This window comes from Cygnus atratus, chromosome Z, assembly GCF_013377495.2.
Source record: "Cygnus atratus isolate AKBS03 ecotype Queensland, Australia chromosome Z, CAtr_DNAZoo_HiC_assembly, whole genome shotgun sequence".
NCBI classification, from domain to species: Eukaryota; Metazoa; Chordata; class Aves; order Anseriformes; family Anatidae; genus Cygnus; species Cygnus atratus.
In genome coordinates, this window is record NC_066396.1 from 24,598,957 (window position 1) to 24,615,445 (window position 16,489).

The window sequence follows — 16,489 nt, forward strand, 5'->3', positions numbered from 1 at the left end:
TCCTGCCCACCCCCATCCATCCCCCCTCTCCCTTCCCCCCTGCCCCACCACCACCAAAAAAAAAGAGGAATTAGGAGAAAAGTGAAACAATGATCCTCTAAGGCTGGCAGTCTTCCCTGCAATCCGTGCACATCTTAAAGCTCTTGCTCCATCTGAAGTCAGGGAAATCTGTTGCACATGACTGATCAGCCATAGATGCAAAATCAGTTTTAGGCTGTCTCCTGTCCTCACATGTTAGAGTTTGTTCATCTTCTCTTACCTTACAGCTGCAACTTAAAGCACAAAACCATCAGGCCCGAGGTCAGGCATTTTCCATACATCTGGAAGTATAGATGCATTAGTTTTGGCTGATTGGAGCTTATACAGGCTGTCTGTAAGTACAGTAACAGTTGCTGGACTTCCTGCTTTTTTCCTCCAAAAGCTGCTATAAATGTGTCCTAATTAGATCCATTACGTTGTTTGGATAACAGCACTAGAGTTGTTGTAAGAAAGTTCACACTGCTTCCAGAAGCAGAGGAAAAAAACAAATATATTCCAAATAAACTTCCGAATGCTTTTACTGAATAAAAACACCTAGATGTTGCCAGCTATTGGACAGTTTCTGGCACCTACAAGTCTTAATGCTTGGAATTTGGTGCTTCCTAGCATACTCCCAGTCATTTATCAGCCCTATCTAGTCCTTCTTTTATGGAGGCGTGTCTGTCTACCGTATGAACATCTCTCTCCTACTTGGTAGGAAGAGAGGGGTGTGCACTTGAAAATAAAATGTGAATTTAAACATTCTTCTAAGTTAAATTACCCCCTGATTTTAAATGAAAAGAGAGAGCATATGGGAAGGTCTCCATTGTTCCTTTTAGCAAAGAGAAACAACTTTATTTCTTCTCTTGTCTTCACAAAGCAATTTGTTAATCAAAAGCAAGAAACTGTAGTAAGTACTATGAATTAATATTGACCATATTTCCCCTTCAAACATTTTGTGCACGTATTTCATGCTAGATTATGTGCAGGTGATGGCTTTAGTGTGTCAGCAGACTTTAGTTGCAGGAGTAGCAGGCGCTTAAAAGATCCCCTTTTCTCTTTATTTTAAAGATGCTTTAATTTGATAATGTATTGAACTGTCCAAGACTGCATTATAAAATTAAACAGTTGTGTTGTTGGTTTTTTTTTTTTTTCCTGGTCTGTACTCACTTTTAAAATACTGCATGGCTTTAGACAAGCCTTTCAAACAGAGCTTGGCATGGTTTATATATTAGACAGATGTGTGCTAGATCAGCTTACTGCAGGGGCCCATGAGGAGAAATTTAAGGGTATGGGAGTTTTCTCTTACAGCTTCAGAAAATTCAGCGGTTGAAAAATGTAGGAGGTTAAGCACAGGTGAAAAATAGAAAAAAAAATCTTCAGCATCTGAATGCTGGTTTTGAAAAGTACTGCACATACAGCAAGAGTATTTGACTAGTATTTTGTAACAGTTTTCAGGAAAGAAGGAGATCTAGATGTCTGTTACTGAGAGCCAGAAATGTTAGGCTAGATCTTCTCTTTATAGACTCTAATTACACCAGTACTTGATAAATGATTAGAGGTGAATACACTTGTGATATCTAATTACATCTATAATATTCTTGATGCTTAAATTTTCTCTTACTTTGCCCTTAATGTAGGTACATTACTGAAAATGCTTTCTTTGTGCTCGATTTCGAATAGGATAATAAAGCGGTTACATAGTCAGAAGACTTTCTTGGCACACATCACTTGATTTTTTTTTTTAATTTTTTTTATTGACTCCTTATCGAATACTTTGTTAAAATGTTGGTTGGTTATTTTTTGCTCTGTGTATGAGTAAGTATATATGCATACAGGTCTGTTAAACGTTTGGATGGCTACTCTAAAAAGTAAATGCATTTTTCCAACTGGATATGTATTTAAATTTAACAACATTCTGATCATAAAATATTTTGCATGTTCATATTTTTGAGTTATCAAATAGTTTTATTCTTTTGTTACTTATTGCTAAAATTTATTTTTGCAGAACTTGTTGTACTGAGACATACAGTACTAAACAGTCCAGAAATGCTTGTCTAGCACACTGTTGTACTGAAAGTTTTTATGTGTGTTTGATTGTGTTTTTGTTCTTGTTTGTTTGTTTTCTGTTAAGACTGTTACATTTCTTAAAGGAAATAACTTATTACATGCTGTACTTTGCAGAATTGTCATTATAAACATTTTCCATATTGTTGAATCACTTTTTGTTCTACAAATGCCAAAAACAATTGTTAAGCTAATGATAATTAGAATTACTAGGGTACATATCTAGGAATGCCATTCTGCCTTTGTAACTGAGGTTGTGTAATATGTATCACAAATTTAAACTCTCTGGTTTTATCATTTTATGAGAATGGAAGGTTTAGAACAAATAGAAGTCAAAGACAATTTATGTAAAGCCTGAGTATTTTTATGAGGCTCATGGTTTAAAACAATATGTACTCAAAATGTAGTCAGGAAGGGTGGGTGGTTTTTGGTGTGTTTTTTTGTTGTTGTTTATTTGGTTGGTTTGTTGGGTGGTTGGTTGGTTTTGTTTTTTTGTTTGTTTGTTTTTACTTTTGGTAAGGAGGGTTATGAGTAGCTCCTTGCTTTGAGTAAGAAAACACTGTTGAAAAGAAATACTGGAATTGAAACTGCTTAATAACAGCACCTAATACAACCCTGTATGAGTCTATGGAGAATTCTCTGCAACACTTCTTCAGGGAGCTTGTCTAGAACAATTTGCCAGGCACATGAACAGGACCGCAAGGTTTAGCTCAACTGTGGTCATAACAAGAAAGCAGCAACATGAAGAGTCACAAACAAGACAAAAAAGGGTGCTCTATTAAAAAAAAAAAAAAAAAAAAGTTACTTTGCTGTAGAATCATAGAATCATTCACGTTGTCTAAGACCTCTAAGATCATCTAGTCCAACCTTTATTGTAGTACTGACAAGTCCACCCCTAAACCATGCTCCTAAGTTCTAAATCGACAGGTTTCTTGAAGACCTCCAGGGACGGTAACTCAGCCACTTCCCTGAGTAGCCTGTTCCAATGCCACACAACCCTTTCAGTAAAGAAATTTTTCCTAATATCCAACCTAAACCTCTCCTGGCGCAAATTGAGGCCATTTCCCCTTGTCTTATCACTTGGTGCTTGGGAGAAGAGACCAATCCCTACCTTGCTACGGCCTCCTTTAAGGTACTTGTAGAACACGATAAGGTCTCCCCTGAGCCTCCCTTTCTCCAAGCTAAACAACCCCAGCTCCCACAGCAGCTCCTTGAAAGGCTTGTTCTCTAAACCCTTCACCAACATCGTAGCCCTTCTCTGGACACTGGACACTGATACAAGCCAGGATGCTGTTGGCCTTCTTGGCCACCTGAGCACATTTCTGGCTCACATTCATATGGCTATCAAACAATGCCCCCAGGTCCTTTTCTGCCAGGCAGCTTTCCAGCCACTCTTCCCCCAGCCTGTAAAGTTGCATGAGGTAATTGTGCCTCAAGTGCAGAACCCAGCACTTAGCCTTCTTGAACCTCATACTGTTGGCCTAGGCCCATCAGTCCAGCTCATCCAGCTCCCTCTGCACAGCCCTCCTATCCTCAAGCAGATCAGCACTCGCTCCTACCCTGGTGTCTTCTGTGAACTTACTGAGGGTGCACTTGATCCCCTTGTCCAGATCGTTGATAAAGATAGTTGAAACAAGATCTAGTCTGTTGGTGGAAAAATGTGTTGCTATACAACAAGGCACGTTGTTGCTTTTGAATAATACACAAAACAAAGAAAAATTATTTTCTGTATCATTTACAATTTTTAATTTAGTCACTTAAGTCCTACAGAAAAACTGACAAAGGATAAGGGAAATCTTTAAAAGTGAAGACCAGTTCCTAGTTTATTTGCACCTCTATTCTAGAGTATTAATTTGAGGCAACACCATTAGCAGAAGCTGCTAAGACAGTGTGTGCAGGTAGTAAAAGTCACAGAAGGGAAATCATTTGGACCACTGGGCCATATGCAGAAAAAAGTTCTTGGGCTGATCATGCTAAAGTGTGCTTTGGAAGATGTTCTTACGGTGTTTTCACACCATCCAAAAATAAAACAAAGATCTTTTCATAGTTTTTTAAGTAGGCTTTTAATTTCACCCCATAGGCAATAATGATTTCTGTGCACATGACTAGGGGAGAGTAAGCTTTTTTCCTTAAAACAAAACAAAGTCCCCAAACTGGCATTATGTATTATTACAAAATTGCTTCCATTTGAACTCCTTTCTCAACCATTACTTTCGAACCCATTGATATGTGAAGTCTTGGTAAACCAATTAATGTTATTAATATTGCATCTGAATTCAATAGCAACTGGTAAATTAACTTTGCAAGGAATGCACAATGAGATTTATGATCCTGGGAAGACCCTTGGTCAGGGTTTGTTCTGATGTCACCACTCTCGCCATTTTCAATTTTTCCATTGTCTGAGGATGGATAAATAATGAATGAAGTTTTTCACGTGGTTCTTATTATCTGTTGCCTATGTAGATTGTCTTCATGGTATGAAGTAGGCTGTTGCTGCAATTGCAGACTAATTCAATGAAAAAGTGAGTCAATGCAAAGACTGGAATCCATACATGCTTCATTAGTTATTGCTCTCAGAATTGTTTTTTCCTGTTCCTTATTATCAAGCTGTTCTTCAAAGAGGTTATATTCATTAAGCTGTTTACTGGTTGCATACATCCCACACCACCGCATATATATAGTGCACTAGTCAGAATGTTTGGCAGCTGGCAACTCTTCAGAGGAGAGTTTGGGAGAAACAGAATGGCCCCTCTGTTTAGTTTTGTTTATTGATTCCTTAAAGAACTCCTGCAAAACATCTTTGACAGTTTACAAATTACAGATTTAACAAATTAAATTCTTTCTCATGTATATGACAGTGAATATTAATGACAAAAGCAGATGTTTGTGAAGAGAAAACATTGGAATTCATTTTTAAAGGTATAGTCAAGATGCAAAAACTTTGTTGTGTTTTATTTTGCTTATGGTTTATATTTTTTAAAAAAATCCTATTCATTAGCTTTACAAAACCCACAATATTTTGAAAGCTGTCTTCTGTCGTACAAAGATTTTTTTCAATATAGATTATATTCTCTGATTTTCTATGTGAGAAATATGTTCTGTTTTCATCTAAAATCTTTTGGGAATAAGGTACAATGGATTTTTGTTGTTTCAACTTGGTGTGTTAAAGTGTTTTAATGTGAACACCATTGTATTGACTTTAAAAGGGGGGAGAAAGTGATTAGGTGTAAGTAGGAGTATGAGGGAAAAAAGTAAAAACAGTCCTATGTGAAATGATTTTTTTTTCTTGAGGCAAATTTGGGTAGTTGCTAGGCTTAAAAGAAAAATATATATTTTTTTTTTCCAGCTATTTTCATCAAAATGGATGGCAGAAATTCTCCAAGACTTAAAATGTATTCAGGATGTTGGAGTACTGTGTAAAATTATTTCTAAAGCAAAAGCAATTTCATCTGGAGAGCTTTATATCAATCTTTTTTATCAGAACACATGTCCCAGGGATATATTCTTCTGGAAAAACTAACAAAATGTGTTGTTGCTTGTTGCTTTTGGTTTGGGGGCATCATGTTGGTTTGGGGCATTTTAGACCTACTGATTTTGTTAGTCAGTTCAATTGAGATTGTTTGATGTGGCAATTCTTTTGGAAGAGGAATTCAGATCCTGTCAGATTCCTGTCTTTGGATACTGAAGGACAACACAAAATTAAAAGACAGTTGTGCTATTCACAAGAGACATACACATTGGCAGGGAGTGATACTAGAGATGTGCATGGCTTTTATACCCAGGGGCTCTAACTTTTGTCCAATTCCTGGTCCTCAGAAGTATCTACTGCCCTATTATGTATGTCACTACATGGTTCTCTCAGATCTAACAGTTGCAGGCTCTCTCACCAGTACTTAGAGCTCTCAATACATTTCCTTTTCTTTTTACGGTTTTTGCTTTCTCTTACTCAGCAGGAATGACATCGCTTCCCAAATCAGTGCAGCACTGGTGTTTTTTACTAGTTTATACAGATCTCTCCATAGTCAGCAAGGCTGAAGTTAATTCAAGGGTGCACTACTTTGATCAAACCAACCTTTAAAAGTAGCTAGGATTCTTTTTTTTTTGTGTGTGTGTGTGTGTGTGTTGTTGTTGTTGTTTGTTTTGTTTTGTTTCTGACCTTGTTTTGCCATTTATGCTGGCAAATATGCCAGCGTAAATGGTTCTGTTTTTGCCATTTACGCTGGCAAATATGCCTCGAATTTCAGCTTACAGAAGAAAATCCTGTCAGAATGAAAAAGAACATCTCAGGTACCCTTTTCTTAAAATAACACAGAATGATGGGATTGATAAAAATACCAAGAGAAAATAAAAGTAGCTAAACACCTATCAAACCAAGCCAAACCAAGCCAACAACAAAGCTCATTAAAAATGTATGATGCTTCCATTTAAGAAAACAAACAAAACTGAATAAATTAGTTAGGTAATGCTTATGCCAAGTACCATCATTTCTAATTATAGCCTTATTCTCTCCCCTTTCATCCTTTCTTTATGAACAGGAGCTGGTTTGTTTTATGATTTTTGTAATGCACATAATATGTTGTGGGTACTACTGAAGTCTAAATTATACAGATATAATTACAAAAATGATTCTTACGGATAGGAAAAATATGCTCACTACATTTTCCAGACTATTTTGCTATTATATTTAATGAAATTCTACTTGTTGTTTGTCTCCAGGAAAGAGACAATTGAAGTATCATGCTTGGGGGAGGCTTGTGTTTTCAGCTGAAGTAGCAAGGCTGAAGTTTTAATAATAAGAAATGTTACAAATCAGGGCCTCTAGCCGTAGGTACCTTGATTCCAAAAGCTTGCTCTGGAGACTGCTGAGGTAATGTGTTACGATGAGTCATGGAGAGAAACAGTTGCAAAAATGGTTGATAAATCATTGAGGAAGTGTTGTTTTGAAGTGGGTTTATAATTGGATATGGTTCTGGTGTAGAACATGAAGCAACAATGGTCCTATTTGTCTGTTACCTAAGTGGATATTGCCTGTGTTGTAAATAACTGGAATTTTCCATATGGACTTCTGAGTGTGTTGCAAGTTCAAGATACTTTGCTAAAACAACATGAAGAGTTAGTAAGGAGTGGCTTATTTGGAAGAATACGAGAATGTCTGTATGGCCACAGACAGAAGATCCATCTAAACATGCATCCCCTCACTGCAGCAATATCTGGTAGCATGTTCCTAGGAAAGTGTTAGAACTTGTCATCTCTGTCCTTCACCAAAAACTTTGTGAAATTTTTTCTAATCTTCAGCAGCTTGTGGCTGAAGAAATTCCTGAGACAGAGAATCTGTCTTAGTGTCTTAGAATGAAATAGTTATTTCATTTAATCAATTATATTGATCAATGATATCAATGATATTTTAATCTTGAACTTCTCCATTGGCTTTCTGCAAACTTTGTGCAATAGCATCAATGAATAAATTATCAGTAAGATAGCATCCACAGGTGTTATCTTAGAGGAAGGATGTTTGTATTGGGGCTGCCCCTTGAGTACTGTGTTCAGTTTTTGGCCCCTCACTACAAGAAGGACATTGAGGCCCTGGAGCGTGTCCAGAGAAGGGCTACAAAGCTGGTGAAGGGCCTGAAACACAAGTCCTATGGTGAGCAGCTGAGGGAACTGGGGTTGTTTAGTCTGGAGAAGTGGAGGCTCAGGGGAGACCTTATTGCTCTCTACAACTACCTGAAAGGAAGGTGTGGGGAGCTGGGGGTTGGCCTCTTCTCGCAGATAACTAGTGATAGGACTAGAGGGAATGGCCTCAAGTTGCACCAGGGGAGGTTTAGGCTGGAAATGAGGAGACATTTCTTCTCAGAAAGAGCAGTCAGGCATTGGAACGGGTTGGCCAGGGAACTGGTAGCATCACTGTCCCTGGGGGTGTTTAAGGAAAGGCTGGACATGGTGCTTAGGGACATAGTTTAGTGGGTGACATTAGTAGTAGGGGGCTGGTTGGATCAGATGGTCTTTTCCAACCGTAATGATTCTGCGTGGTTACACAATACCTATCCATTTTGTGTCCTGCTGTCTAGACATACCCTAGTAGGTAAGACCACCTAGAACTCCAGTTACAGTCCTGTAGTGTTTTTTCATGCCTTTCTTTCTCCAAAATCTACATCTCATGAAGTCAGTGGCTTCTTTTTTATTCCCTTCCCCTGCCTTTATTATCTACTATTTGGCTTAGTATTTCATCAATACAGACTTGACTATGATCTTTTAGTATGATGAAACTTTCTACTCTTTAATGTATTGTTGATACTTGAAGTCCTAGATAGTATTTCAAACCATACAGAAATAGATATATCTAACTTTGAAAAATGATATTATTTATGTATAAACTGTAGGTGACGCATCAACTCTGTTTTGCTTAACTAGAAAGTAAACTTCAAGAATCAAAACAGAAACCATCCTTTTCCTTCCTTCAAAACTTTCTTGATAACTAGGTAGAGAACTGAAGCAGAAAATAATTCTTGAATATGAATTGCTTAGGGAGAGGGAAGTAGTAAGTTAGAAATGTGAAAACAAGTGGGGTGGATCTTGTTTCAAGTGTTGTTGTTGTTTTTCCATTTACATATCAGGTAAGCTATCAAAACAAGAAAATATTTTTGTTGTTTCCCCCCCCCCCCCCCCCTTTTTTGTTTCAATCTTATTGTACTACATCTGACATTGCATATGTCTTTACTTGTGGATATATGTTAGATAGAATCCTTGTCTCAGGAATTTTATTGCATAATGAAACTGGCATAATCTGAATGTCTAAACTACAGATAGTAATGTCTCAGAAAAAAAAAAAAGTACAATAAAGATTTGACTGTAAACCAGGAAAGGTACACTTTTCTCTCTCCATTCTTCAGTAAGACATTCTACTTCTATAATTTCCTTGATACTTTGTTGTTGATATGCCAGTTTCTATAATCCTGAATACTAGCATTAAACAGCTAGAGAAAGTAAGTACCCTGTCATACAAAGAAAATACTTAACATACTTAAGATTCGATTCCACAGTATGTCCTAAGTTCTAAAATTGTGTAGCTACTGATACCTTTTACTGTAATACCACCAAAGTTTAAGAGCTACTAAAAGCTCTGTTCCCTGAGTATTCCCAACAGGAATTCCTGTTTACACTAAGAGTAAAAGGAACCGTTGAACTGATGTCTTCTTTATCTCTGACAACTGTTTAAATTCTCAGATCTCATCTTTGTGGGAGAATTATTGGTAGCTAGTATTTGGTTGCATGTATTTCATACTGTAAACAGTAAAACTCTTGATTTATTTATTTTTTAACCCAAGAGTGCAAGCAGCCCTGCTGGAAGATAACTGGGCCATAGAGCACTGCACTTTCCAGATCATGCAATTTTTTCCTCACGTGTTTCATTTAGTTTAGGCTTCTACCTGTGAAAATCTTCCACTACATTATTCATTAGTAGAACAAAAAGAGTTTCTCAGTAGAAGGATGTTCACAGTAGGGATTTACACTGATGCTTAATTAATAAAACAGAAGGGAGATCATTTGGCTGTGTTGCAGTTACAGTAAAGTTCTTCTGTAATCTGTTGGACATGAACTTCCTGTTTTTTACCTCACATTCCAGCTTTTTAGTCAGAAAGTGCTTCAAATAGAAACTTGACAGATTTTACTGAATGTCAGTTCAATGACTACTATGGAAAGTAATTTTAAACTTACTAAAATACAGAAAAATCATGCTTACAAGGATTGCTATCAATTACTCTTCTGAAATCATTAAAGCAGGTATGAACAAGAACAGCTATACAATACAATAGTAGTAAAAGTAACTTCAAAGTGTCATGAATCCTGTTAATTTTAGGAATCTGGATGTTTTTCTAAGTGTAGAAGATTGATCAGGAAAGAGTTTAAAAGGTTACATGAGCTATCTCTAATTCATGTAGATACGTCTGAGTTACTGTAGTCAAAGTTCAACTTTTTCTATAACCATCTTGCATTTTGTTCTCACCAAACACAATAGATGCAGCATATTTCCAAATTATTTCAACTATTTCAAGTACTCTCAACTCAAGTTTTCTCCCTTTGCCTGTGAAATCATCTGTTTTGTGTGACATCAAACAAAAAAAAAAAGAGAAAATTAGTTCTTAACTATGAATACATTTATTGTCCTGATACTGGAATAACAGTTTTCCATTTAAAGTATAACTGCTTCAGAAAACAGAACAATAGTGTAGTCTGAGTACTGATGATGATAGCAACTCTTCCTATGGTCTTGAAAGTAGTTGGAATTAATTTTTTTTTTAAGTCCATAGCTCTGGAAGCTTTGGATGTCTAATGATCAACGGTTGTTGTTAACAATACCTTTCTAAATCATTGCTTTGTAGTATGGTATCATTTTTGCCCAGTAATAACTTTTCATTAAGGTAATTTGTAAAACTTTTGCAAGAATTAACTCAGTTTGTAACACATTCTGAATATGTGGTACATTGTATTAACACCTAAGAGCTCTATGCAAGTACTTGCATGTCATATCTACATTGTGAAAATATTTTTTTCACATGGGTGAATAAATGTTGTGGGGAGGATTGTTCTGTTTCTTTCTTACCACTGATTCCTTACAATTACTTGTTTTTCAGATAATGGAGGACAGACTATGGCAGGTGGAAATAACTGGCCACTCAGAGGAAGAAAATGGACCCTCTGGGAAGGAGGAGTGAGAGGAGTAGGCTTTGTTGCAAGTCCTTTACTGAAACAAAAAGGTGTAGAAAGTCATGAACTAATACATATCTCTGACTGGCTGCCAACACTGGTGCACCTTGCTGGAGGACATACCAATGGCACTAAGCCTTTGGATGGCTTTGATGTTTGGAAAACTATCAGGTAACTTGCATGTCAAATCACTGAGTCAGAATTCTGGTATGAGAAGAATTTATTCAGACCAGAGAACAGAGCTGGAATTGGAGGGAAAATATTACGTTTGCTTCCCTAAAGAGGGGAAGATAAATGTGCTGTTAACTTTGCTGTCCATGAAAGAATTATCAAGATTGCAAATTAATCCTTGTCCCAGATACAAAGCCTCCATAATGCGTTAGCTTGTGTGTGTTGAATTTATAAATGTGTATGCAACATTGCATAAACATAGTATACTTTGTCAAGAATTCTCTATCATCCAGAAGTATGCTAACTGATTTTGCACTGTGTGGAGTGTATGTTAGTAAATTATATGGATCCAGCCCTCCTTTCTACAGAGGCAAATTGGCCGTCTCTGCAGTATGCTTCTGGAATTGTATGTGTGGGAAATCTATGCATACATTAAACTAATTGAATATGGATTCCACTTTGATTCAGCAAGATTTTTTACATCGGTGTAGAATCTGCCAGGCTGGCCTGAAGTATGAGCATTTGGATGGGTCCTTAGCATGGTGTCCAGTGCCTCAGAAAGCTTTTGAGGCTGGGTGCAATGGTAGACCTGACTTGGTTCCTGGGTTTGTGATGTTGTGCCTGATTTAAGCAAGTGCAATGCAGAAATGCTTAAATGGCTGTAAAGAAGGCAGCTTAGCTCCAGCTGGATTGGCACTGAGATCATGAATACCTAATGAATTTTACTGGGCTCAGTCTGACTCTGTATACTTCTTGTGCTGTCTGTATTAAATGGGATATCCCAGACCCCATTAGTTCAGATAATGGAGAGTCTTCTGTGCATTAAAGGAAAAATGAGTTAAATCCCATACATTTTTCCTCTGGAGAAACATAATAAAAATGGTATCACAAATGTTAGATATTGGACTTGGGGCTCTGGGCACATCTGAGTATGTGCTTATTACTGGTGCACTAGGCTCACCAGAGTAAATTGAATGTAAAAGAATAAATGAAATAGGCATTAACTGGTAAAGGTGATTTTTGACTGGAACAAACTATCAAAAGGAACTCTGATTTTGCCCCTTTGTGCTATTTTCAGTCAAAACTTACATTCAATCAGTCCTTCATCTTTCAAAGCTGTTCTTTTATTTTAATGTTCTTTTATTCTACTAAAATGGATTATAAAGCCCTTAAAACCTGAGTTTCTGAAGAATTTTAAACTTCTGTGGCGAAGCTTGGTTTTGCAAAAGTTGTCTGGTTACGTTGGTTTAAATTCCTTTCTTTCTTCCTTTTCTGTGCTACATGTATTGTATTAAGTGATGGGACTAAATTTCATTGTCTATGTTCTTAGAAGTTGTTTAATTTTATTTGGTCTTTGAATATAGTTTTAAATTACATGAGAATTATTTACCATGGAAAGTTTAATACTGCTAAACAGAACAAAAGAACTAGCAATTCTATTTTGTAAATGTTGTTCATCTGCAATTTAGTGTTTTGTTTCCTTTGATAGTTTTTGTTCTGTTTTTATAGCAGTCAGCCAGTATTATGGATCATTACTTGTAAGGGTACTTACTTCTTTGTATACTATGTGTTATATAGCCTTTTGTCCTTTTCTCAGGCTTCCCACTCCAGCTTGCAGCACAAATCTTATTTATGTAGCAGTTGCTGAAACCACTGCAATTGTCTACATAGTTAATTAAGATAAACTAACGCAGATTTCAAGTATTTTAGCATTGTAGACCATGAATTATATCAGTTGAAAAAAAATTTTTAATTGTTTGTACATTTAGTATGATTACTTGTTTTGAAAGTGCCTTGCTTGATTTATTCCTTAGTGCTGTCTGTTCATGAGGAGCTATGTGGTAGCTTTCTGTCCTAGCTGGAGTTTGCAGAGATCTTGTGGTCTTGTGCCCAGGTATACTGTATGGCTCTCTTCTAAGTGGAAGAAGATAAGGATGTGTATAAATGAGGCCGGGGCCATTAGCTGCCAGGAAGAAATGGAGTCTTCTGTCCAGCCAGAGATAGCAAGATATTTTACATGCTGACACTACCGTGGGAAAATAGCATCAGCAAGATTGTGGGGTACTGCTAAATTGCAGACTAACTTTTCTTCCAGGTGCCAGCAGAATTTCCACCTACTTTGGATTCACTTTTACACAGGCATTCTTTGTTATGGACTAATCTTCTTAGGTCTGTTTACCTCAGTATTAAAACTATACGTGGGGAAGAACAGGTACAGCTGCATGTCCCCTGCACACTTGTGTCACTTGAATCTTATCTCTTCTTGTAGGATCTGAATGCAGAGTTTACTAGCACTAGCCAGAAAATAGGTGACCTCAGATGTTTGTAGTTGTGCCAACTGGGGTGCCTTTGTCCAAAGGGGAAAGTCAGTTTTTGTGAATTGTTAGGCTGCTGTTTGTCTGACCTGCAGCATAAATGTCAAATTTCACATGATTTTCCCACATAATCAGGAGAAATGAGTGTACTAAATTTCATGATCATAACTCAAAAGGTCACTTGAATATTGGATAGCAAACAACGAAGGAACAATGCCCTTTTGGTGACATCTGATGGAAAGTTCAAATATGTTGCTACTCTAGGACCAGGTAGCTCATAATGAGTGAAATTATAATTTGCTAAGATTCTACCTCATTTGAAAAATGGAAATTAATAGTGTATCACCACCTTACATGTTTTCTGTTTTTTTTTTCCTGCCCAGTATTTTACAAGTAGCTGCATATGCTTTTTTTTTTTTTATGTATATAATCTTTAATCCTAAATCTACTGTTTTATAAGTGTATAATCAAGGGGGAAAAGATTATAAATTGGGAATATTTATTTAGCATAAGGATATATGGAACAATGCAAATATTCTCAGAAGACACAAAAGTAATGGATCCATTCCAGAATATGGTCTTTGTTAATAAATCAGTGATCATTTTTCAAAGGACCTGTTCTTAACATGATATTCATATAAGTAAACATATTTCTGAAAATAAACATATAAGAATATGTCGCATGTTTATATAGATCATAATATAAAAATGTAGACATTAAATATGAATTCCAAAACCCTAAAACAAAATAAACTTTTATAATGATTTTAAAGTGATTAACATGCTGACCTAGTAATGTAGCAAGACTGTATCACTGCGGTCATAGAATCATGGAATGTTTTGGGGTTGGAAGGATCTCTAAAGACCATGTAATTCTACCCCCTTGCCACAGGCAGGGATGCCTCTCTGGCAAGCACCAGGTTGCTCAAAGCCCCATCCAAGCTGGCCTTGAACAACTTCCAGGCATGGGGCACCCACAGCTTCTCTGGGCAACCTGTGCCAGTGCCTCACAACCCTCTGAGTAAAGAATTTCTTCCTTATGTCTAGTCTAAATCTACCCTCTTTTAGTTTAAAGCCATCTCCCCTTGTCCTATCACTCCACTCCCTGAACAAGAGTCCCTCTCCAGCTTTCCGGTAGGCCTTCTTTAGGTACTGGAAGGCCCTGTAGGTACTGGGAGACCTAATAGAAGTAGAATATGATTTTACTTAAACAGAAACTGAAACAGAACAGGTTTCACTCACCCTGTCGTGGTCTGACACACAATCACCAAAAGGTGTGTGTCTAAGAAGTTGGCCCAGTGGCCAGGCACCAAGACAGGGGTTCTTAAGCCATCCGTCTCGCAGCTGGGCCCCAGAATGCTTGTGCCCAGGGTCTGTTGCAGTGGTGCAGAGGTCAAAGAACGCAAGCAATGAAATTCTTCTCACATTTATGTTCTTTGTTTGGTGACCACGCACAGGTTTTGGTTATGCCTTTTTGTCCCCTCATTGGTGCTGTTAGTCCTGTCCCACCCCTGTGAGTCATCAGAAGGCATCACTATTCTTTATCTCCAGATATCCGTGTCCTGGGAAAGTGGCCTCCAACTTGGGATCTTGGATGACCTGCTAATCTGGGTGTCATCAATACAGGCCATTCTGAGAGCCTGCACTGTGGGTTTCCTGCTGTTGTCTCCATATGCAGATATTCCCAGCCTTTTTCTATTCGTACCAATCTTGGCCTTTCTGTTGCAATTCTTTAGAGTAAAAGAAACTAGGACATCAAAAAAGCTCTTCCATGCAAACTGTTCAAACATAATTTTGAACCAGTAGTTCCTAGACTTGATCTTCCTCCAAGTGCCTTTGAAATGAAATTTCAATTCCCTTTAATGTCTCCAGCTTCTTTTTGAAAATGACTTAGTATAGTATCACTGTAACCACACATTTTTGGACATCCATCAGACCATTCCAAAATTCACAGAGGGCAGCCACCTGGGATTCCTCGTACCACTTCAGCTTGCTGCCATGGTTCTCAGCTTTCATCACATTCAGCTCCTGATGCCCTCCCATTCCCACCCGCTACAGAGTAGAGTGCTACAGTGTGGGCAATATACTTTTATTTTAACTCTCCGCTCTAAAACTTAAGTCCCAAATATAAACATCCTACATAAATCACAGTACATTCCACTTATCTATTATCTTAAATTATCACCCATCACACCACAATATAGCTGGAACCTCTAAAACCATGTAAGTATTAGAAATGATATCTAAAATTTGGTAGTAATATCACTAATCTATTTTACAGAAAAGAGTAATTGAGAATATCAAGAGTGATTAATGGAAAACAATACTAAAATGCAACTAATCAAGGAATCTAAACTGCACTGCATGTTTCCAAGCAAGTATCTCAAAAGGCATTTGCATTTCTAAGAAACATCTGTTTTCCAGATGCTTGCTACTTTATTGAAATAGAGATATGAGGCAAAATAATTTTTCTTATGTAGAAATTTGCCTTGGTTGATACATTGTTTTGATATATTTTGTTTTTCAACACTGAATATCTACTAAGTCTATGCTCAAAAGAATGGTTTAGTTTTGCATTAACAAAAAAATGGAAAACTATGGCGCTGATTATGCTAAAGTACATGAAGCAGTATGGTAGCCACTGAGAGATTCAGGATAAAATGCAGTTAAAAAAAATAGTATTTCTCCAAAGCTTGTTAGCAAGTGAAAGCTTTCAAGTTTTACTTAGACATCTTGCCTGCTAAGTTACATTTTTTAAATTTTTGTGATGTTGGCCATATCAGATTTGATTGGATGAAATAAAGTAAGATCAACTTGAATTCTTATGTACTAAATGGCTATGTTAACTTGAGGAACTAAATACCTGTTTGGAAAAATTATCATTTCTAATTTTGGTGTAAATTACTGCTCACAAAAGAGCAAGTGAAAGCTTAGAGTAATTATTGCCAGCACATCTGAAATATAATTATTTTAGAAAAGTGTATACAGAAATGACCTAGAGAAATATAAGGTATTGCAAATGCTTTTGCTAAGTGACACTGTGGGAGGTAAACGTATTTACCCTGAAAAACCTTGTCTTCCTTCCCAAGGAAGCCTTCTGCCTATTTAACAACAACAGAAGTGAAAGACCACAGGTAAATGTTTGTGCAAGTTCACTGAAGAGTAATAGACCTTTCTGTATGTTTTTAAAAAGCAGAAAATAGACTGACATT

The 16,489-nt window shown here is 37.0% G+C and overlaps 1 protein-coding gene across 2 annotated transcripts in view; it reads left to right on the top strand.

Moving 5' to 3' along the window:
• The window catches only part of ARSB (arylsulfatase B), a 64,264-nt gene that overhangs the window by 21,765 nt on the left and 26,010 nt on the right, over positions 1–16,489 (top strand). For both annotated transcript variants that reach the window (XM_035553557.2, XM_035553559.2), the window contains exon 5: positions 10,719–10,962. In XM_035553557.2, the coding sequence (XP_035409450.1) occupies positions 10,719–10,962 (244 nt within the window). The remainder of the gene's footprint in view (positions 1–10,718; positions 10,963–16,489) is intronic.